Source organism: Centruroides vittatus, unplaced genomic scaffold (assembly GCF_030686945.1).
Source record: "Centruroides vittatus isolate TY-2023 unplaced genomic scaffold, ASM3068694v2 contig_221, whole genome shotgun sequence".
NCBI classification, from domain to species: Eukaryota; Metazoa; Arthropoda; class Arachnida; order Scorpiones; family Buthidae; genus Centruroides; species Centruroides vittatus.
This window is the reverse complement of record NW_027121377.1, coordinates 558,059-581,496: the sequence shown is the minus strand read 5'-3', so window position 1 is coordinate 581,496 and position 23,438 is coordinate 558,059. Positions and strand designations below refer to the sequence as shown.

General features: G+C 34.7%; 2 protein-coding genes across 3 annotated transcripts; one reads left to right on the top strand and one right to left on the bottom strand.

Moving 5' to 3' along the window:
* Positions 1 to 413: 413 nt before the first annotated feature.
* Positions 414 to 2,724, bottom strand: LOC136970875 (putative defense protein). Its single transcript, XM_067265381.1, has 5 exons — positions 2,665 to 2,724; positions 1,078 to 1,309; positions 870 to 1,000; positions 702 to 799; positions 414 to 616 (listed from the first exon to the last, which is right to left on the bottom strand). Exons 2-5 carry the CDS (start codon positions 1,298 to 1,300, stop codon positions 550 to 552), a joined length of 519 nt encoding a protein of 172 aa, XP_067121482.1. The 5' UTR covers positions 1,301 to 1,309; positions 2,665 to 2,724; the 3' UTR covers positions 414 to 549.
* A 5,919-nt stretch (positions 2,725 to 8,643) lies between these two features.
* Positions 8,644 to 18,040, top strand: LOC136970869 (uncharacterized). Of its 2 annotated transcripts, XM_067265369.1 has the most exons (5): positions 8,644 to 8,744; positions 8,850 to 8,900; positions 11,357 to 11,460; positions 11,970 to 12,082; positions 16,808 to 18,040. In XM_067265369.1, the coding sequence occupies exons 1-5, from the start codon at positions 8,659 to 8,661 to the stop codon at positions 17,303 to 17,305; spliced, it is 852 nt and encodes a 283-aa protein (XP_067121470.1). In that variant the 5' UTR covers positions 8,644 to 8,658; the 3' UTR covers positions 17,306 to 18,040. The 2 variants fall into 2 exon arrangements, with proteins under 2 accessions (XP_067121470.1, XP_067121471.1); XM_067265370.1 differs by lacking the exons at positions 8,644 to 8,744; positions 8,850 to 8,900 and adding an exon at positions 8,910 to 9,056.
* Positions 18,041 to 23,438: the final 5,398 nt, after the last annotated feature.

Here is a 23,438-nt window from a genome sequence, read left to right as displayed (position 1 = left end):
TATAAATTAAGTGATAATTATAGCTGAATGAATTACATCTTAACGTGGAGCCAGAGTTATTTGTATACAATTAGATTGTGTTTACCCAAACGTGACGTTTCTCATTGGTGGTTACAAAAATCTTCAACCAATAAGAACATTGGAGACGAGAAAACCATTTTATAAAGCGTGTCCTCATTGGCCGAATTGGATTCAAATTACGAGAGTGCGTTCAAGCCAAGCTAGCTATTCATTCTACAAATATATGGCCTCATTTTTCACCATTTTAACCAGTTTAATCCAAAATAAAGCTTGCATATGTACGCGCGAGGGAAAAAGTCACTAACTGTGCTTAAAAATAACAATTATAAACCGGAATCGAACCCGGAATCATCTTGTAAACGGGTTATTCTGATTAGGACGATGAAAAATAATTATTGTGTTTTCACAGAATTTTATTTCGTATCTAATTTACTTACAAAGAAAATATAAAAGAGTAGTTATTATACGAGTAACAATTTTAAAAAAAAAAGAAATAAACGTGACTGCGTAATAATAAAGTAACGGTGTTTATTTGACGGAGAAGGAGTCTGAGTTGATTCTCCAAAATGTTCTGAAATTTTGAAGGATGGTTGCTCTGTAAAGAGGTATTAAAACTTGTCAGAATTTTCTTACATGCTACTAAATAGGGGTTGTTTTTTGAAGCGTTGACTCTTACTCACCCTACATATAAATTGACTGGTCCTTTCAAGGAGCTAGGAACCTCCCAGGTGACTTTCAAATCTCTCTTTTCCTCTTTTCCGTTTTGGGTTATGGAGTCCTGAAATGATTTTTGATATTTTGAAAATGGTTACGTTGCGAAAAAACTTTTTTGAAAGACGTTCTCTTACCTTGTCTGCGTCACACTTGACGGGGTGTGCTCCGTCTGTGGGTCTAAACTGGCCACTGACTGGTTTATTGGACTGGCTATCGTATACCCTCAAGAAGAATCCTTGGAAGGAATCTTCGCCCTTTATAGTGACTAAGATTTGAGAATTTTTTTTTTCCCGTTACTTCAGTGTCTGTCTCTAGTGTCTAGCAGTAAAAGGTGTTACTTACAATTGAGTAATCCTCCTGGTTGTGCGTTCTTGGGGGAAATCTCTATTCTGTATGGTGAGTTGGATCTCTGAGCTTCGTAAATGTTTTCCAACTTTTCGTTCTTCTCGTTTCTTACCTTGTGACGTGGTAGGAGATCTACACAGGCCGTCGATGGTGCACCAGATGGGTACCCTTCACACCATGCGACCAGCAACAGCAACACGGCAGCAAACACAGCCTTCATTTTTGATATCTGCTCAACAAATGGAAGGACTTCAGAACGTATCTCGACAATTCGGCGTAACCGGGCGGAAGCGATGAATTTTGCAAGGCTTTATTTTTAAAATTATAAATCCGCTTAAGGGCTCAATAATGGAAACTAGGTTGCTTATGACTCAAGACTTTGTAATAACGTATTATCGAGGGAAAACTCGTTTTAACGCTTCCTATTCGCTCCCAATCTATTAAGCTGATATTTTATGTGTCTTAATTATTGTTTACACTTGATAAACAATGAAATTTGGCAAACTTACTGTTACGGTCGTACAAACTGGTGTTTAAGATCCAGTTTGACTCGATTTTATGATGTAAAATTCACTTTTCCGGAGGCATTTCATACTCGACGACCCCGTTATCAAAGGTTTGTAACACGGGAACAAGATCCGAATTCACCTTGGCTGTAACAATTAGCCTATTTTCTCGCGGTGGCTAAAAATAAATGCACAAAAAAAAATAAAATAAAATAAAAATAAAGAACAGTCCTTCGCCTCTTTTGAGTATCTCGATACAACGCTGAAGGGTCGAGTGAACACGAAAGAAAATGATTAATCAGGATGTCAACACTTCCTTTGTTATTGTTGCGTTGAAATAAAAAGGGTTAATGTTACACAAAGATGAGACTGAATCTGGAATAAAAAGCCCATTACGAATTACTTCCTTTTGTCTGTTACCGTATTCATAGTCATCATATGGAGGTGTCATGTGATTAAAACGCTATTTCGACAACGCCCTGTTATGCTTAGCCCGAAATGATGGGATTGTTGCTATAGTAGTTTCATCCTACCTAAGTATAGTGAAGCGCCTAATGCAGGTTACATTCTGGGCGTTGGGACGATTCGACCACGTGACATTTGCGCTCCCTATTGATCTTTTGCGTTGGAGTAAAGGGTTTGGAGTACTTTCATTCTTCCTGCACTCTTTATAAAGTTAGGCGTCGGTTCGAAAGATATGCAAAACGGGATGGACGAGTTCAAAAATAGTTCGTTAAAAACGGGTTCGGGAAGAAAAAGTTGTTTAATCAACTTTTCAAGAGGTTTTTGATCTTTTGTTAACACAAAGAAAAAAATTTAAGGAGTCGAACTTTGTTACAAACTTTCTCCACCCCAACTTACGTTCGACAATTTCTACAGTTCTTAAAATGCGTAACGCGCGACGATCTGCAAACGTGATGTGTAAAAAGTCGCGTATTCTTTTCAGTTTGTGTGGCGTCACGTCACGTTCGCGACAATAAAGTTATTAATTTAAAAAAGCAACGCTTCCCGTAACCGTAACGAAAGTGAGGGAAGAAAGTATAAAAAAAAATCATGCGGGGAACGCGAAACGACTTACCTGCGAAGCTTTACACCCCACCAACTGGTTACGCGAGTGGTGGTTCCTCAGTTAAACGACTGGGAAATCACGTGACCAGCTGGAAACTCGTCTCTCTATTGGACATTCGAGACACCAGAAAAAGTCACTCGGCTCCTTTTATTTTGTTTTACATTCGAGCGAACAGGTGATCGGCCGTTTAGATCATATCGTGACAGAAAACGGGTGTTGAGCCGTAGACACTTGAGTTCGTTTCTGTCGTTACGCAGGTCACCTTCCTTAGATTTTACACTAAATGAAAAGTTTTCTTAATGGAGAAGCGTTACCGGAAAGACCACGTTTAATTTTTATTGTGACGTTACGCTTGACGTAACAGACTTCGATCACTTATACTTGTTCGAATTTATCTTTCAAAATTCATTTTATCCAGCCGTGGGTCACGAAAATTAACAGGTGACGCTGATTTTTCAGCATAATGTCCGGAAGAGTAACGTAACCCAACGCAATTTGCGTGCTTCGCAACCGAAAATCTCCACTCTAGTGGGTTCATTTCTTGTGTAAATTCGCTCTAACTACGTGATTATGGATCTAAACTATTTCCGCACCCCTAGCTCCTGAAGATCCCACCGACCTTTTGGGCAAAATTCTTTAGGAACCACGCTCCTAACGAGCGAAACCGCGAATGAATCACGCGACGTTAGCATCATAATTAATTTTTTTTGCCCCCGAGGGTGAGATGCAATTAATAGGCGCCATTTTGTCGTCACCGAAACACATTAAACGTGCGCATGACTGGATCCTTAACATATTTACTCAGTCCTCGAGTTTCCTGCTGTACATTTTTTTTTAATTTTGTAAATGATCCTAAAAGATGTCAAGGATGCTTGATTTGCATTTAATTGCCTTATCTGTAGGATCTGCAGTGACTAGGCAATTTTTTATTTCCTTGTGTTCCTTTACACAATGGATGGTACGTGAAGGAGGTACATTTCCTAAGGGAAGCGTCTGATCGCGCGCGTCGTGCGTCAAAACGGAAGTCACGCGTGAGTGCGCATCACGTTAAAGATTTATTTAGCGCCCGATTGTACAATTATATTTCAATTTGTCTTATTATATCTATTTATGAACACGAAAACCAGTTTTGTATGTGTTACATAGCGCTGAAATTATACAACTCGAGTCGCGCTTTCGGGCAATATGGCGGATGGATGATGATTCGTTAAGTCGCTGGTTAAAAGCTCAAGTAAAATGGCGGTTAAAAGACGGTGCGTATAGCTTAGATGTTACAAAATAATCTTATTGAATTTTATTTATTAATTAAATTGCTTATGAAATAAATTTTAATATTCAAATTTCCTATTTAGATAACAAATTTAAAGAATTTTATTGCGTTTTTAATTAGCAAAATTGTCTCAAAAAAAAAGAAAGACGAGTTGGCGCATTTCATGCACAATGGCGTCGGAAAGACGATTCGTTAATCTTAATCAATATTTACTTTATTTCTAGGTAATTCTATACAAATATAATGTTAATAATAATTTAAACGGAAAATTTACTTTTTCTCTCTTCTTTATAAATTATATGATTTTTTATATAGAAGAAATTATAAATATACCTAGAGACCGACCTCGAGAAGAACAATGTAATGACTAGTGGAGTGAAGGAAGAGCCAATAAACGGGATTTCGAGGTCGAATATAAACCTGAATTAACAAAATTACGGTGAAATGACCCTGTTTTATGTACTGTTTGATCAGCTTTATTGATTTCTTCGAAAACATGCAGATAAACTAGGCAAAAACGTGACGAAACCCTTTATTAAAAGTGAAAAGTTTCCTACTTTTACTGAAACGTCATTGTTACGGATACATAGAGTTGCCCAAAAATCATTTAACCATGTTTTGGGACTTTGGATTGATAAGGCAGAACAAACTTGGGCAATCTGAGTGAAAGAGGGGGAGAACTTTCTTTAATCCCGTTTAGGTGTTAGACACGTGAAGAAAACCACATGGCTAGTCGATGGCAAGGGACGAACCCGTGACCGGTGTTCAGTGGTTTGGCCAGGTGTGAGCGCGCTCAAAGTAGGCTCGTGAATACGAGTCATAAGCTGAATTTATTAGTGCCATAATTGCTATATTGAAGGATTCTAAACACTCGGTTGAAATAAATTATTTAAATAAGACAGAAGTTTAGTCTTTACAATAGTTAACTGACTTTTGAGCCATACTCCATAGCAACAAGTCTGGCCTCCTCCTCCCTCAGCTCATATACACTATCTCGTACCTGTTGTCTCTTTAAGAATGCTCGCACTGATTTGTGTCTAAGGGTATTTTGGAGTCTAAACCCTTCTGTGGTACTTTCCACCGCTTCACGGAACTCCACCCATAATTTTTTTTTTGGTCTTTCTCGCATATTTGTTATAAACTTTCAGGAAGTTTCTGAAAGCTTCCTGTTCACCTGTTAGCTTCCTTACTACCTTTCTATGCTCTGCAAGTTCACTAAAAACAATTGTTCCTGTGCTTTCTTGCTAGCAATGGGTAGTTATGATGACACTGTGCGTGAGAACTTCTTGGAGAGTTGCTCGTCCGATTCCATCCTGGGTCTCCAGAGCGGTAAGGTGAGGCCATCCGGTTGTTCTGCTTATCTTGACTATTTCTATGAACATTTTTGCAGAGGGACTTTAAAATTGGAGTTATCCCATTAAAGATTACTTCATTTCCTTTCAATACGAGTTCACCAGTGACCGAGTAGATAACACCAGTGAACAGGTCACAGGTTTGCGTCTGACCAACGAGTTGACAGCGTGGAGTTTTCCAGGTTTCTTCAAGTGTCTCACACCTATGTAGGGGCCAGTTTCCCATAGAAAGTCGTCCAGGGAGACATTTCCTCTTGGTAGATCTCCCGTGTTGCGTTACCGTATTCCATCAAACCGAAACCAAACCCTATAATATTCTTATATGTATGTATGTTGTATTTTTTGCATATAGGTATACTGCCCCAGACACAACTTTTATAAAAAGTCAAACTCTGTCGTAATTAAATAAATAAAATAAAAAAGAAAATTAGTTAATCTTACGAAGCAATAAAGATTTAAATAACGTAATTGTGCGGAGGTGGGAGGGAAGAGGCAATCAACCTTCCTCTCTGGGGTGACCCGAGTTATAGTTATGATGAGTAGGCCCAAGAATTTTTCGGGGTGGTGTGTTCCGAATATTTCGGGTCTCGTCTCCCATTACCCGGCCACCCTATTGTAAGCCTGGCTGAACCCACTGCGGGCTTGATAATAAGGATCTATTAGTGTCTGTAGGGCTGAAAAAATAAAACACGCTTTTCTTCACCTTTTATGACTGAAACCCTACTGTTTTTAGGCTATATCTTTTACAGATATAATTACCGTATTTTACGGACTATAAGACGCACTTTTTTCTTCGAAAAATTGCCTCCAAAATTCAGGTGCGTCTTATACACCGTAGCGTCTTATAGGTATTTTTTAAAAAAAAATTGCTTAAAAATTAAGGTGCGTCTTATAGTCCGTAAAATACGGTATATAATTTTTACAGTAATACAGACAAGTAGACAAATACATAAAATAATTTGATAATATACACAATATAAATACATAATATAGACACATAGATAAAAGAATTAAACTGTAAGGTGAAATTTTGCATTGTTTCAATTTGATGCATTACTTAAGCCAAAATAGGAAACTTTTTCAAAGGAAGCATGTGATTGTAGGTTGCATAAGAATATACATTTAGCATAGGCCTATGTACAGTACCTGTACATAATACCACCTTATATTTTATCAGGCTTCACTAGAAGCCATAAAAGTCTCAAGTTTTTCACATTGATACAATACGATAGTAATAAATAATTTCAATATCATAGCGAAAGAGCAATTTTCCAAGAAGCATCGTTACAGTTTAAATGCATCTTTAGTACTTTGGACCTTCTTGCCTAGATACAAGCAATGATACAGTAGGGCATGACAACATACTGGTACCGTATCCTGCAATTGCTGCTCATGCTTCCTCATACTCGTAGATGTTTGAAGTTGGCATTTCCATCTGGTCTCATAAATGCTCGATCAGCATGCAAACCCATCGAGCATTTGTGAGATGGAGCAATCTAAAAAATCGGGCATGCAAGCAAAGTGTGGCAATGTTATGGATGCATTCCCGAGAAACCTTAGCTGTGTGTTGCCTGTATTTTCCTGCTAGAAAATGAGTTTGTAGTCCTGCTATAAAAGGCAAGAGATGAAGCAGCATGATTTCCTAAGCGTGCCGCTGTGTCGTCAAGTCCCTCGTACCACTATTAGGGATGACCGACTGTCATTAGATTTGTCAACTTTCAGAGTAACAAATTCTATAAAAAACACCAACTTAAAAATAGTGATGAGTGAAAGAAAGCCTCCCTTCTAAATCTTGATGGCCAATGCAACCAAGGTTTCTTTCTATCGCCCTGGAGGACCCGAGATCGAATCCAGGTGAGCAATCTTACCTGCCAATGATATAAGACAACGCGACACATGGGTAATCTGGGCATGCCTCCTGAGAAGACTTATGGGCAACTGGCTTTATTTAGGTATTACTAACATTAAGAAAACCTGGAAAACTATACGTGGCCAGCCCGTTGGGCAGGCTCGAATCCACAACCAACTCTCAGTGTTACTAAACACTGTAATTTTATTCACTCGGCCACTGGTGGACCGTTTCACTCAGACTATGAAATGTATTGTTAATCATGAGACAAGAAAAGAATGGTATAAGTATAAACAGATAAGCATAATTTATTTTTTTTTATTTTTTTCATTTTTTGCTCATGTTTCCTTCCATATAATGTTGTCTTTCATGCAATTAATAGTTGAAAGTCTTTTTACATTTCTTCTAAATAAATTAATAATTACACTACATCTATTCGCGGAATTTTATATTACAGCTGTGGGAATTTTATGAAGATAAAAACACCGATTTTTCAAAAAAGAAGAAGAAATGGCCTTTGCACGAACGAACTTTCATTGTTCTAAAAACACGCTCATGAACACGATACGCTGTTTATTCAGTGATGAAGCTTTGGTATACAATGTGTGCATTTAAATGTATTTTCAGTTGATAAATCTATAAAAACAATAAAATCACACTTGCATTTGCTAATTATAGACGTTGCACTCTGAAAATTCAGACTTTGAACGAATTTGTTTCGATGAATTCAATTGATTAGCCTCTGCAATCATTCGACTTGCGACATGAACAGCAGTCATGGGTTATGGAGGCCCTCCTTAATTTAAGCTGTATAAAGCGTTATAGATAAAACTTGCACTTCACAACAAGTGATATTAACCTTTATTAATCCTTTTATATACAATTTTTTGTGTAAGTTAGAAGTTTTTTTCCACACTTTCGGACATGGAAGTCGCGTGATCTGAACAATAAGATTACTTGATACCAAATGAACTCAGCAGAAGACAAATGATAGTTGTAACTATTAAATAAATTCAAATAAATAATGTAACTTCCGAGTTTCAATGCATTCACTGAGACTTAAATTTATATTGAAGTTACGAAAATCTTAAAATTTTGGAGTACATATACAGAGACTAATGAAATCCTACAGGGTCTCTGAGATCCCCGATTGCAGTCGGTAGGTGAAGTCTACTTGCTTCCATTATACTGTTTCTATAAACAATTCAACAAGCAATGATATAGATCTAAATAATAAATCAAATTGTTAATTAACTATTGGGCAATCAAATATGGGGGATCTCGAAAGCATTCGACGCTTTTTAGAAGACGAATTCAACGTCATACCCGCTAGCAATTCGAATATTGCAGAGAAGGTGCCGAATATATAATGAATACAATCAATTTTTTGTGCCCTTTATTTGCCATTAACTTATTTAGAAATCATACAATTTAGTGTACGTTTGCCAACGCGATTGCAACTCAATAGCGATTCACACGGCTCGTTGCGATCGAATCAATTTAAATTTAAATTTTAAATTCAATTTCAACCGATGAGAAGCAAGAAACCAGTTGTAGCAGACGTCATTGGGATGTTTCATCAAAAGTTAAATAAAAACAACGATACAAATATGAAAATGTAATTTATTATTTCAACGTCAATTAAATCATAAAATAATATGCTATTTAAATAATTATTAAAATGAAAAATAATTAAATTTATTTATTAATTCTTTCGCATAAGTCCACTTCCGGCAGTTTGGAGGGAGCAACGAAATTTCGCGGAAGAGTTCAGGTATTTAGTTTTATTTTTCCCATTTATAAGTTTATTTTTGCTTGATTTAATACTTTATTTATGTAAATTTGATCTAAAGAGATTATAAAAATCGAATGTGTACGTAATATTCACTCGAAGGGCTTGAAAATTCCGAATTTTCCGCGAAAACTCCGGGTTAGTAGGAGGTCGAGTAGAAGTTACTTTTAGTCAAATGGTGTGTTTTTACGCGTTACTCGAACTACCTAAAAGTAACTTGTACCGTATTGACTTTGAAGTTTAATTATACCTCGATTGTTGCTACATCAAGTAATCTATAATTAGAGCTATTGTAATTGCTGCATCATCCCAAGATGAATGATGATGCTGATGTTCTTTAAATACAATAATTGTGTTTAAAGAACATTAACAATATTACATTAAGGGTAATGGACAACAGAACTGCGATTAGAGACAATGCAGAATTGGCAGATGTTATGTAATCCTGTCCGGTGCCAGAACTGTAGCTACGGGAGCTAAGCCCCCGGTTTAATCGGCACTGCTCGCATGCATTTTGTATATAATATATACTTTCGCTTTTGTTGCATAAACCAGGTCTACTGTTACTTTTATGCAACTGTAGGTAATAGGTCTGGTGTGCTCTGGAAAAGAATAATACCTGTCACTTTTTTTGGCTTTCCCTCATTTATACATTTAGTCCTTGATGATATATTCCTGGCTAAGGGAGTGCCCAGCACTTGGAGGTTTCTGTCAATCCCATTAAAAGAGAGTGGCAATGGGTAAGGCTGCCAAATCACTCAAAACTAACATCTCCCAAAGTAGGACTAATAATGCAGAAGGTTTGGTTTGATTTATTTGGTTTTGGCAATGCAATGTGGGCAATCTGCCAAGGGGGAATGTCTCCTGAGAGGTCTTTTATGGGAAACTGGCCATATTTAGGCATTACTAACATAAAAAAAACTGGAAAACTCCACATGGCCTGCCCGTCGGCCAGGCTTGAATTCTGGAGTTTGACGGTTTTATCCACTCGGCCACTGTTGGGCTCTGAAGAGGAAAGAGAAGGAAATGTGTAATATAAACAACATACAATAAAAGAAATGTAATTCTGGTTGGAGAGATTTGTGCAGGAGGAAAGATATATTGCTTTCTTTATTCTGCAATATACCTGAATAATATACAGCTATATACAAGGAGCATATGAGTAGATTCAAGATGGTCTACAGGAACTTAAGCACCCATTGACACACAAAAAAATTAAAATTTCATTTGTTTGCACTTCAAAATGTTTTTAAAAACATTTACGATGCCAAATACGGTTTGTCATACCATCTGCAATACAATAATTATGCATGTGTTAATAAAAGGCCTTTTATTGATTATTCAAATAATTTTAAGTTTTACAGTTTTATGTTGCTTGATTCAAGCTTTGACACTGTGTACATGAAATTTTTAATCTGTTAACAGTAATTTGTATAGAACCATGCCTGAAATGAATGATAATATATAATCAGAATTTCTAAATTAAATATGTAGTTAGTGACTGGATACAACTCACAATCAGAATAAAATGCTGCAATGAAGATTATCAATAGATCGCTCTTTTTATGTTTAGATTTATTTTTTTGTTGTTCTCTTTGGATTTTATTCTTTTTCAAATATAGGCATACCCTGTTGTTACGATGGGTCGGAGACCACACTACTGCTGTGTAATGAAAACCACCTTAAGACAAAGCTAGGCTTTTTTTTGTTTGCTTTATTAAGCATTCAATAACTATAAGCTTGTAAAAAAGCTGAAAAAGTAAAATTAACAATTAATAAATCTCGTAATATATGCCACATTGTTTACCATGAAATATTTTCATCCTTTGCTTATGGTGACTGATAAATGGAAACTTAAAAATTCCATATTCATTGTAGAAAGGCCACAGGATATACTGGAATTTCATCATTATGTTTGTTTTGAGAGCGTGATGAAGTTACTTGATGACTGTTTATCGGTATTAAAGATTGTTTGACACTATGTTGTTTTGAAGATGGCTGCAAAGTTCATTCTCTGAGCTGTTTAGCCACAGAAAAGAGCATTTTCACACATTGCAGAGCTCTGTTAAGTTATTGGGTATGTGCCAGAATGTTTTGTGTTTTGTTATCTAAGGTGATATCTGTAGATAAGAAGTGAGAGATGAGCTCGGGTGGTCTTTTCATCCGTGACTTAATTTAAGTGGCCTGCAGATTGATAACTTTGTGAATCATTGATCTGAAGTGCACAGCGATGTAGGCCTACTGTAAGAATGGAAATCACTAAATTTTAATGAATTCATTCTTGAAAATATCAGTCACCATATATATCAAATATTTTCTCTCATAAACCAGGAAGTGATATAAAATAAACTGGCTCATTGTATTGAATTCTTGTGTATTGAGTACTTGTAAATCAAGTTTATGGTATATTAATAAATTTTCAAATTTATAATTGACAGGAAAATGTCAGAGGTGAAAAGGCTAGTAATATCATTTGTCCAGTTTTTGGGAGATCAGCTGCAGCATGGAAGTCTGTCGTCGGATGCCAAAGAGAGCCTGGAAGGTGAGACTTAAGATGGTATAAAACATTAATTTGATATGGATACACAGTCGATACCGGATTAAATGGACTAACGGGGAGAGAGGGTTCCATCATTTATTTATACTTTCTGGAAGATGATTTAGTAACATTAATCCTTAGTGCGTGGCATAATGATATATCGTTACCATGTCTCTTAAAATGGTCAGTTAACAATATATTGTTACTTTATTTAAATTCAAGTTATATGAAATAAATAGGTTGCAGATGTAGAATTGTATTCTCCAGCTTGTATAAGTGTAAAAAGGATGGGCTAACTGTTATCTTAAGAGGATGCTGGAGAATTATTGCAGGGTGCTGAATTTTTATCAAAAGATATTATAAAATTTCTTGACAGAATAAACACTTAATTATCATTGATAATGTGGTATCACATTAAAAATTAGTACTATAGTATTATATCATTGTATTTAGTCTGTTACAAAAATGCAGACAATCAGTCATCATGTTTATCCTATTACTTCTCTTTTTAGTGGCAATTCAGTGTCTACAGTCGGCGTATGGAATCTGTCCAAACAGTGCCAATGAAGTAAACAAAAGCCAGTCTTTATTACAGATATTTTCGGACGCTACTCGAGAGACTGTTGTAAGTGAATAAATTTTACACGTAACATTTATGTAGGCATTTTTACGTCTTTAATTTATTTGCAATCTTTATGTATATGAAATTAATTTACAAACAAAAAGTTAATGTAATGATATTGAAATATTTCTCTTGCTATAGATGCACATACAACACGGAGTGCTCTCTGTGTCACTTTCTGGAATGTATTTAAATATAGTGAAGTGTGGAATACTGCAAATAGATTGGACAACATAAAAATGAAATACATAACATTATTTCCTTGGCTAATTGTAAAATGTATCTGCTTAGTAGTTGTGAGTGATTGAATCCTAATTAATATGTCAACAGGCTGCTTGAGATATTCATGAGTTTTTGCATATATCCTGGGCACATGTGGATTTAGCAGTGGATAAAGTAAGGATTGAATTGCAGCAAAAGTAGACCATTTTAATAAAACTACAAATGTTTTTGTCCAAAAATGTTTGTTAAAATCTTGTGCTGGAGTAAGTACAAATGGTTTATTTTTTCTGTATTGTCTACTGTTCCAGCTTTCGAGATACTTTGAGGCATTGAATTACTGTTCAGTTATTTGGCAATGATTTAATTCTGGTCCAATGATCAATTTGACAGGGAAGTTATTGTCTTTATATTGTAATCAGTAGCTCTAACAATTTTCTCAGTTACGCTCTACTATAAGAAAATTAAATTTTTAACAAGTTCAAATTACTGAGTGAAATTTTTGTTATTCGAAATGTGAAAATCAATTCTTTCTTGTTATTGAGATTGGTCAGTACAGGTTATGACTAATGTTTTTACTATGTAAGCAAGCTATGGTCATAAAAAAAGAAAAAAATGGTACTTCATTGCTAATAAAAAATTGATCACTCCTTTTAAATCAAATTTATTGCGCTATGTTGAGTGAAATTTTCAACATTTCTGACTTTTAGATTTATAATTAAAATTAATCTAGCAATATCTTATTGTAGAAAATTAATGACTTTAATGAGATTTGCTGAGGAAAATACACATTACAAATAAAATCACAGTTATAGTTGTAACAAGCAAAGCTCTTTGTCTGTTACTATCATTCTGATAGCTTTAGCAAGTTAAAAAAAATGCACTTACAATGTTATGACTACAATGTAATTAAATATAACTTTCTGAGCCAGTTAGTAGGAAAATAGTAAACACTAGCAATTGGGATTGGTTGTAGTACATAGGAGTAACAGTAAGATCTTTAGACGTGAAAGGTTAGTTTCTGATATGGTAATAAGTTATATTGCCGAACCCCTATTATCTGAGGTATGAGTAGTGTTGACTGATGCTATGTTGGATAACCATAAACTCAGATAACATAAGACATTTACTTACAGGTTTGCCTAGGATAATGTGGAACTTCAGGGGATAATCAGGGTTATACCATATATTTTATTCATAGTTGCAATGGACTTAATGCAAGATAAGTTAGTTCTAGAAAAAATCCATGTAAAGGAAAACATTAGCTTGGCCAAAAAACTGTCAATTTGTAAGAAGACCATAAAAAATAATGCGATAAACATTAAAGAATGCCACATCACTATCAAGTGCATAGAAATGCCTTACTTTCGAAGACAATTTTCACTTAATCTTGATTGTACTTTATTCATTTATAATATGTTCTTATAAGATGACATTTATTCAATGATTAATTTATTATCTTTGATACATTTGTGTGTTATCTCTCTATATCTGTGTCAATATCACTTGATAGAAATATTCTTGCTTATTATGCCTATTGATAATTTAGTGCATTAGTTAAAAACACTTGCACAATGTTTTCTTTTCCGTGCTTCAATTAGAGCAGTTATATGTACAAGATAAAGTCAAAAATAAACCAAAATTTTGGAACAAGTTTCATTACATAACACACATCACTTCAAAGTACACTTATGCTAGCATCCATATCACTTGCCATGCAGGTTTCAACTTTGCTGCTGATTGGAACCTGCAACCCTGCAATTTCTTCATTTCAGGAGCTAGATAAAAATGTAGAGGGATTGGAGATCAGTGAGGTGATCTAAGGAAGCATTTTATGTCATGGTCAGGTATTAATTTACCATGCAACCCTCCTGTGAATCAGCCATTTCTGATCAGTGAATATTCAATAAGACTGCTTTCCCAACCTCTTTATTTCTTTGTAGAATTTGCATTTCCTGAAATGAAAGAGCAGGGTTGCAGGTTCAAACACTGCTTTAACAAATGGTATGGATGTTGGCTGAAGTATAACTGTAGGGTAAACCCTTTTTTGAAGATGTGATGTAAAAGTTTGTTATGTAATAAAACCTGTGCCATACGTTTGGTTAATTTTTTGCAGCACATTATGTATTAACACTGAGCTTGTTCAGAAATGCTAACTTGGCGAGAGTGGTGAGCCCCGACATTGTGAATTAAATTTCTGATGATGCTTTGGTTGCAATTGGACTCACCACTCTTGAAGTGCAATTAGTTAATCACATAAGATGGCATCTAATAGATGAAGATAAGCGAGGTTTGTAATTTTAAATCAAACACTTTCTGAAAGTATAAAATTATACATTTGAAAAAAGTTTTTTTATTAATTTGTCAAGCTAAGTCTTGCACTTAAAAATATATCTGTATTTGCTGTTACTTATGAAGTCATTCACCATTATTACTGCAATTGCAAGTGTTTCTGAACAAGCTCACTATATACTTAAGGTAATAATGTTTAGAATTTCCCAAAAGATTTTTTAGTTTCTGATTTAATTATTACTATTATTATTATTTTTTCCTGAAGCAACTTCTAATGATCTGAATTTGATAAAGATAAATTTCTCTCGTAGATAGTTAAATGTGAGAGAGAAAAGACCAAATCTAGTCACAGAAATAATTTCCAAGATTCAAAGTATTAATTTATCTACAGAGAGCCCGGAATTATTTTGTCACCATTCAATTTGGATGAGTAAATGGATACCGTGTCAGAAAGAAAGACATTTGACTGACATTTTTAAACTGCTTTGTTTTGCAGTATATAATATGCACCAAATCGTTTGTAATTTACAGTATATACTCATACAAAAGTTATTTAGATTATTAAACAATGGGAATATTGTGATCCCAAGCTTGACTGTGTGAAATGTGGAATGATCGTAAGAGTCAAAGTTTGAAAAATAAAGTGTCTCTTACAAGCAGCAAAATAGGATAATTAAATTTCCTATTACTTTACAGTTAAAGTTTATTATTATTATTATTATTATTATTATTATTATATACACAGTGATCAAACAAAGTTTTCTTGTGAGGAGTCAGAGCAAAACTACTCAGCAGTGCCAAGGAGGAATTTTTGATGTTTCTTGAGTGTTTTTTGCAGTCTGTACTAAGGCAATGACTAGTGCCTCTGGTTTGCAGTATTATCGAGACTACTCCTTGCAAGTAAATTAATTGTTTGACCGCTCATTTTATAATTATTTAAGAATATTTTCAAACTTTAATTTTACAGTATTAATTAGAATGCATATTAATGATTCTTAGAGATCATTTTTCTGTAAAGGATACAAAATTATTGTTTGTTTGTTTCAGGAGGTATTTTATTCTCTGCATGTATGATTTAATAAATCTTTCATTAAAATTTACTGTAATTATTATTAATTTAAATTGCAACAGCTTTAACTTTGTAACTGTTTGCATGCTTTCCTAAACATAATTTTGTCTCCAGAAAGATTAAAGATTGGATCAAAATTTTCTCAAATGGCAGTTTGTAGCGACTGATCGCATTCTGTCTCGGATCAAATTCTGAACACAAGTGCCCGTGCATAGATACAATTGGTTTGAGATACACATTGTGCCAATATAAATTTACATTGTTTTGCATACATCATTGAATAATTGGGTTGTAAACAATGTTTACATTGAATATAAATCTCTACTTACGTATTTGAACAGTAGAGAAAAATTTGTGGGAAATATACACTTACGCTTGTACGTATCTTCTATATGAGAAATTGTTATCCAATATATACCACTTTGTCCTAAACTTAGTTACTAAAATTTCAGGTACATAATTACAATGTATATTGTGAGAACACACCATGTAACTGTGCAGGTAATGTTTTGCTTTGGTACAATGCAATGCTCACAAGTCTGATGAGTTGGTTGGTCACAGTTTATTTGCTTATGTAATAAATGCATACATATACTGTATGTGTAATAATTGCAAGATGTAATCTGTATTGTTGTGCATTAATTTTTAATTGCTAATACGATTATGTAGAATACCAAGCCCAAGTACCGGAGTTTACACCCCATTTCAAACTCATTTTTTCCAAGATTTATTTGTACAGTAACTAATAATTTGATAATTTAGATTAGTGTAACTGTGTTCCTGTGTCGATGCAGTTCGATATTATCATTGATGTATACATTGATATTAAACTCAGTTTACTTATATTGCTGTAGAAATCCAATCTTTAATCATCAGTTGAATGACATTAATTATGATTAATTATAAACAAGTATCATTCTATTTTCTTATCTGTCTTCTCAGTGTATTGTATAATGGAATTTAGTGCATGAGTTATGTTTACAGGATTCTTTATTGCTAATGTTTAACATTAAAACAATAATAATTTAAACATTTGTAAATTCTCTTCTCTTGATTTCATTCTAAATTATAAATGAGATCATTCTGGATATAGTGTAAGTTATTATTGGGAGTTGTTGACTGAAGATCGTCTCATCACCATTTTGAAGATAACCGCGAGGAATCCGAAGAGGGAATCATGCTCCGAATGTGATCCTGCAATCGGTGGGAAGAAGCTGGTGGCCGATTGCGACTACGTGCAGAACCATCTGAATGGATTTTCTGAAAAAGAAGGAATTGATTGTCCATCCATCTGCGCCGACCAAACGACAGAGCAGCTGCAACTGACAAGGGGAAGACGGCAGTGTGTGGGAAGAAACGAACTCTCTGCAGAGGATTCTGTTTTGGGCAGCAGAAGTGGAATGGAAGCGCACCAGATTGGCTGCAATGGCTTGCATGGCGAGACAAGACCTCTTGATCTCTCTCTAGAAACATCCAAACACTTGCTGGAAAGGTTGTCACCCAAGGGTGGCTGCGTCCAGTGTGGCAAGGACGGGAGACTAACAAAACGCGGAAGACCTCACGAGAGTTACTTTGGATGCAAACTGTGCAGGGTACATCTGTGTCGCAAGCGGAACTGTTTTGACATCTGGCACACGGTGTCCTGACGACCCATCCTATGTCCAAAGAGATTTTTAACTCCAGTGTTCGAATCCTCTAGTCCCACCATATGCAAAATCAAGATAGTGTCACCAGTGGGAGAGGAATGTCACAACCTACTTGCCTTTCGACAGTGGGAGATTACATATGTAAGAACATGACCTAATATACTGACACAATAACTTTGGCAGATTTCTCAAGATCTGCTGAAGTCTTCAATAACATATCATTACTATAATGCTTTGCCTACAACATTTTAAATCTGTGTTCTGCCAAATCATTGCATCTGTCAAAAGAATTTACACAGTGTTTAAATGGATCTGTTGGAGTTTTGTTATCTCAAAAGAAACTTTAGACGTATGCTCTAAAAATTACACAAATGGTGCTAAAATTGTCGGCATTTTCCAAAGGCGTGATACTACGTAAAACAAGAATGTGCCATAAAAAGACTCGTTGATGCACAAGTTTGGGGATGTTATTTTGTTAAACACACTGCCAAAAAGTAGGTTTTTTGCATGTATGAATTAATGGATTATTTAAAATTAGCTCTTTCAAACTACTTAAATGTTTGTAGATCCTCTTTCTCAAAAAATCTGAATATCTTACCATGTTCTGGATGTTAGACTGTCTTTGCCAAATTTATGTAAATGTTTACATAATGTGTTTGTTCAATATGCAACCTATGCTCACGAATGACTTCCAAAGATTTTTTAAATAAATGTGCAATATTCTCCAAGATATAAGTTTCTGTCATTCTACAACCATAGTTTTGACCATAGGGTAAATTAAAAGGTGGTGTAAATCATGTATGCGCAGCTTTCATTACATAAATATTCCTACCAAGAACATTAAAACTACTGTAAATAAATAGCTTATGAAAAAGCTGTACAAAATGCATAAACAACGCGGATTTGAAATTATTATAGAAAAACAATATGCAGATCCCTTAATTCAGGTAAGTCTGATCACAAACATATTTAATAGAATAAAATAACGAAATACTAATCTTATGTTTCTCCCAGCAGAATGGTTAAAATTTGTTTGCATTAAGTTTTTGCTCAATGGGTGTCTCCACTTGTAATCCATTACAAGTGGAGACACCCCATTGGTTAAAATTTGAATTTATACAAGTGTTCTTTGGTGCATTTTCGAATATCTAAGCAATTTCATCAACCCGAAGCAGGTGTTAGAAGTAGACCAAAGTAGACCTTGTTTGTTTGTGTCAATTTTTGCACCATTCTGCTAGAAGAAATGTAAGGTTAGTGTGTTTGTTATTTTATTCATTTCCTGGTTTGTGGAAGAGTGAAACATTTACGTAACAGAATGGGAATGTTGGTGTTTTATTCCACCCTAATACAGTACCACTGGTGTGTGCCACAGTAATTCATGCCAGTTTAAACTTATATATATATATATATATACTGGTGTACCATACATATATACAAGTTTGTACCTATACATGTACATAAAATTTTTATTGTTTGAAATACTATGGCACCCACCAGTGATACTGTCTTAGGGTGGAATAAAGCACCAACATGAAGTTTTCTGGGTTTTCTTCACGTTAGTAACACCTAAATATGGACCAGTTTCCCATGAAAGACATTCCCTCCAGCAGTTCAACTGTGTGTTGTGTTGCCATAATTGAATAAAACCAAACCTTCAAGTGCATGAGGTCTACACATGTTTATCAACACCAAATCACATGTCTCAAACTCCTGATGTCATTTACAACTTAAAATTGTACATTTAGTAATTCTCAGATACTGAAGGGTTTTATTTTAAACAGATCATCTTAAAATTTATAAGTATTTATTGTCACTGTTTTGAAAGCTGTTGCTATTTAGAAGTTTGAGTGTGATTGTATTTTTATGAATAGTGGGGGGTTATTAAAGCAATGGTGTGGTGCATTAATTATAACAGATTCCTATTGTGTGAAAGAATCTGCTGTTACTAATAAAAAAAATACTGATTGTTTTTTGGTGTGGCAATCGAGAATTGTTTTTGATTGCAACGCTAAAAACAACTGAGTGTGGAGCACAAAGTGTTGTGCAGATTTTTGAATAAATAAAATTTGAAAGGCTGTCAAACATGCAATTTAATAGTAACTGTAAACACTAGGATTTTCATTATAGCACTCATGAAAAATTGTGCTAATGTGTCTGTTGTGAGGAATTTGGATAATTTTGTACTGCTATGCATTATATACTGCTATATATTGCAGAAGTATGCCCAAAACAGGTTTTGAAGATACTGTAACTGGTACACTTGCCACTTGCAAGAGGAATATTCTTCAAAACAGATCTTTCAACATTTTAGTGCCATTTTAAGAGAGTATAAGATGCTTTGAATCTTGCAACAATATATGACTAAGCAAAGTTCTTGCCATTCCAAGAGATCCAGGTTCAAGACCAAATTGGATCCTTTGGAATTTATATATATAAGAGGATGTTTGTTTGCTATGCATGCCTAGGCCATTTGACCAATTGCTATGAAACTCAGTAGTTACACTCAAATTCTTCTGACTTAAATAGTCATACATCCCATTCCAAATTATCAATTGGATCTTTATATATCGATTATTTTCTGTCTAAATTTGATTGCCAACTTTATATGTAGTGCCATCTATTGGAAAAAAAATAATTAAATATAATTTTAAAAAAATACATATTATACGTGGTACGATCCAAAAGTTCGGGGAATGCCGTAATCTATGACAACAAAAGCATGTATTTGAAGTTACAGTGTATGAAATGGATTCTACCACACCACCTCTACATGTTAAGGTTAATTTCACCCATGCCATGTGATTAAACTGCAAGCGCTGCTGTTTTTTTCCAGAGATAGTTACCTTTGTCCTGCGACATAATCAAAGTGGAGTTTCAAGAACAACCTCCAACATTAAATTTTGTCAGCATTTAGGTATAACACCTACGGAGATTTTAAAATTGCTAAGAAAGGTGTATGGTGATTCTACGGTGAAAGGTCACGGTGAAATCGAAATGTTGGAGGTTGTTCTTGAAACTCCACTTTGATTACATCGCAGGACAAAGGTAACTATCTCTGGAAAAAAACAGCAGCGCTTGCGGTTTAATCACATGACATGGGTGAAATTAACCTGAACATGTAGAGGTGATGTGGTAGAATCCATTTCATACGCTGTAACTTCAAATACATGCTTTTGTTGTCATAGATTACTGCATTCCCCGAACTTTTGGATCGTACCACGTATTCACTGAATTATAGAGACAATGATATAGTGCGAAATAGATGTGCACAAATTATTGCAACAGATAGCACTGGCTTACCTGGAGTGTAGTAGTATTTTGTCCCTGTACATCATACTTTTCCAGTTAGCAAGAGTTGTGCTGGCTATGTATCTAACTCCGTTTGGGGAAAATTTTTGAATTGAAATAATGTGATTTTGTGGTACAAATCAGAAGATCATGTAGAGTTAATCTGGTCCTCTTTCTCTTAAAATTTCCATGTCTGGTCTCAATTTTCATCTAACTCCGTTCTCCAGATTAAGGAAGGACTTATGGCAGATGGATGACAGCGGGAATTTATGTCTACAATTTTTCCAAATTGCAGCCCAATAAATACCGTACAGTAACTGAGTGGATAAAACCACCAAACACTGGTAGTCTGTTGTGGATTCAAATATGAATGAAACAGTTTGTTAGTGCTAACATTAGAAAGGAATACAATATCTTAAATTTTTTAAGATATCATATTTTCAACTGGACCAATGAAATTGTGCCATTTTGTACCATCTGAGTATCCTGTTAAATGTGACAATGGTAGGCTGAAATAACCAAACCCTTTTTATGGTTTTTGTTTTAATATTTGTTATAGTATTTGATTTATATAACTACAAACATTATCTTATGTAAGGATTTATCACACCGAGTGACCAGTGTGATAAACCCTTACATAGCATTTGTAGTTATATAAATCAAATACTATCTTATGTTATGTAAGGGTTCATCACACTGGTCACTCAGTGTGATAAATCCTTACATAAGATAATGTTTGTTGTTATATAAATCAAATACTATATTATAATAAAATATAATAGAAGTGTGAGCAGTTGGGGCCAGGGGTTGATCTCGACTGACTGCTTACTCGGAACGGGCGATTAAACTCGATCTCGACGTCCAAGGATGGTTATTTGAATTGGGTTCGGATCGTTAGATCTCTATCCAGTTGGGATTCCTGATACCAGTTAGGATAGAATTTATTTTAATCTCGTGTCTTAACTCACAATAAAAATAACTTAAAATACTTCTTAAACAAGGAGGGCTTAAAATTTAGTGAGTGGGGAGTGCATAGGTAAGTCGATAGGAGCCCGTTGAGAGAGCTAGAGTCAAGTCCAATTAACAAACTAACAAATACTTTAATTAATAAACAACAAGAATACAAATGGACTAACTGATTAGAATCCAACTACGATTCAACCTTAAAGTTAAATCCCTAACTGTGAGATCAAGAGAGAGCTTACACAAAATACTGATTATAATACCTCCATGTTATTGGCTTGAAAACCTGCCCTTTAGGTGGAAGTTACTTGTACGAGGAGCTATGGCCCTAAATTAACAAGAGGGTTTGATGATGTGCCGATGTGCCTCAAGTTTGGCGCGCATCCCCTATATATACTCAAGTTCTCCTCCAATGGAAATTAAGATTTTAGACCATCTGACTGAGTGTCATGCTGAGTCTTTTGGTTTAGTCAACCCCTTAGGCATGGGTTAGAAAGACGAAACAATCTAAATAATCTTAATGTTTGTACTTATTTTTTGCCCAGACAATGCTGGGCTTATCTGCTAGTATTAATATAAATTACAAGATGAATTAAATTGTATAAATGTTCAACTTTTTCTCCAACTAGGAAATAAAATAATGATCACAGTAACCTTATGTTTCTCCCAGCAGGATGTTGATAAATTAAAACACAACAAAGTAGACTGAAGCATTTGTGATAATTTTTTCATTATCCTTATGGGAGAAATATAAGGTTAGTGTGATGGTGACTACTTGCATTTAAGAGTGCATAGATATACATGTGGTATCAATATGGAATCATGTTTTAGTTTTTGAATTACTAAATAGTGTATAACAAGAAAATGTTACACAAATTATCATTCATAATACACGAACACACAATTCAATGCACATTAAATAAGATACATGCCTAGGAACGAAGGTTTTGAATGTAATTCTTTATTTTCCATAAATGCAACTCCAGAAAAAACTGAAGCTACTGTAATATATTTTTGGAATTTTTGTGACATTACCCTATAAAGTATACAGGAAACATACAGAAGTCATATCAGTGAAGTCCACATTACCGAAAACTCATTTGTTGTGATGGTTGTGTATTAGAAACACAAACATTTTAGAGTAATGCATGCTTACGAGCAAGTGATATTAGTGCAACCACATTTAACTGGAGTTTTAAATTTACTTGATAGCCTTTGTGTAAACTCTAAAATCATAAGTTATAGTAGCCTAGTATTCTTTATGGCAGTGGTTTCCAAACTTTCTGTACCTCCCATCTTTCAGAAAAATATTGTCGCGCCTTCTCAATTTTTGTAACAGTCTAATTTAATAAGTACTGTCCTTATAATTTATTTAATTAATGGCCTAGAAAACAATACACCTTATTAAATAAAGTATGTTGTTTGCCGGGACTCGACTCTTGTTGAGACATTTTGGCAAGAGTTTGGGTGGATTTTTAGCATTTAGACCAGAGTTGTTCAAATGAGGGTTGTGAATTAAGCATAACCATTTGCTGATTCAATTTTTCAACATCAATTTGGCTTTTTATTTTGTTTGTATTAAAAAAAATGATAATTTGGTAAAAGCTGTGCACCTTCTTTGCAATAGCCTTGTGCCCCACAGTTGGAAAATACTGCTTTATGGGATATGTTCTTAGGGGAAAGATAAAAGATACACTTTAGAAATGTTTCTAATTATATAAAATTCTAATTCAGAGGTGGATCTGAAGTGTAAATATTAAAAAAAATTCCTTGCATTTCACCTAAAAATATATTTAACTTTGCTCTGTCAACACTAAGACGGTCTTTTTAGCAAGCCTGTTATGGGTTTGGTCAGGCCCCATTGGGTGGTGAGGGACAGGAC

Bases quoted from the DNA above. Each gene is read 5' to 3' on its own strand.
- LOC136970869 (XM_067265369.1), top strand. From the start codon at position 8,659: ATGAGAAGCAAGAAACCAGTTGTAGCAGACGTCATTGGGATGTTTCAT. The intron at 11,461-11,969 runs GTGAGACTTAAG...TTCTCTTTTTAG, and splicing joins TGCCAAAGAGAGCCTGGAAG to TGGCAATTCAGTGTCTACAG. The intron at 12,083-16,807 runs GTAAGTGAATAA...ACCATTTTGAAG, and splicing joins ACGCTACTCGAGAGACTGTT to ATAACCGCGAGGAATCCGAA.
- LOC136970875 (XM_067265381.1), bottom strand. From the start codon at position 1,300: ATGAAGGCTGTGTTTGCTGCCGTGTTGCTGTTGCTGGTCGCATGGTGT. The intron at 1,001-1,077 runs GTAAGTAACACC...CTCAAATCTTAG, and splicing joins ACCAGGAGGATTACTCAATT to TCACTATAAAGGGCGAAGAT. The intron at 800-869 runs GTAAGAGAACGT...AAATCATTTCAG, and splicing joins TCAAGTGTGACGCAGACAAG to GACTCCATAACCCAAAACGG.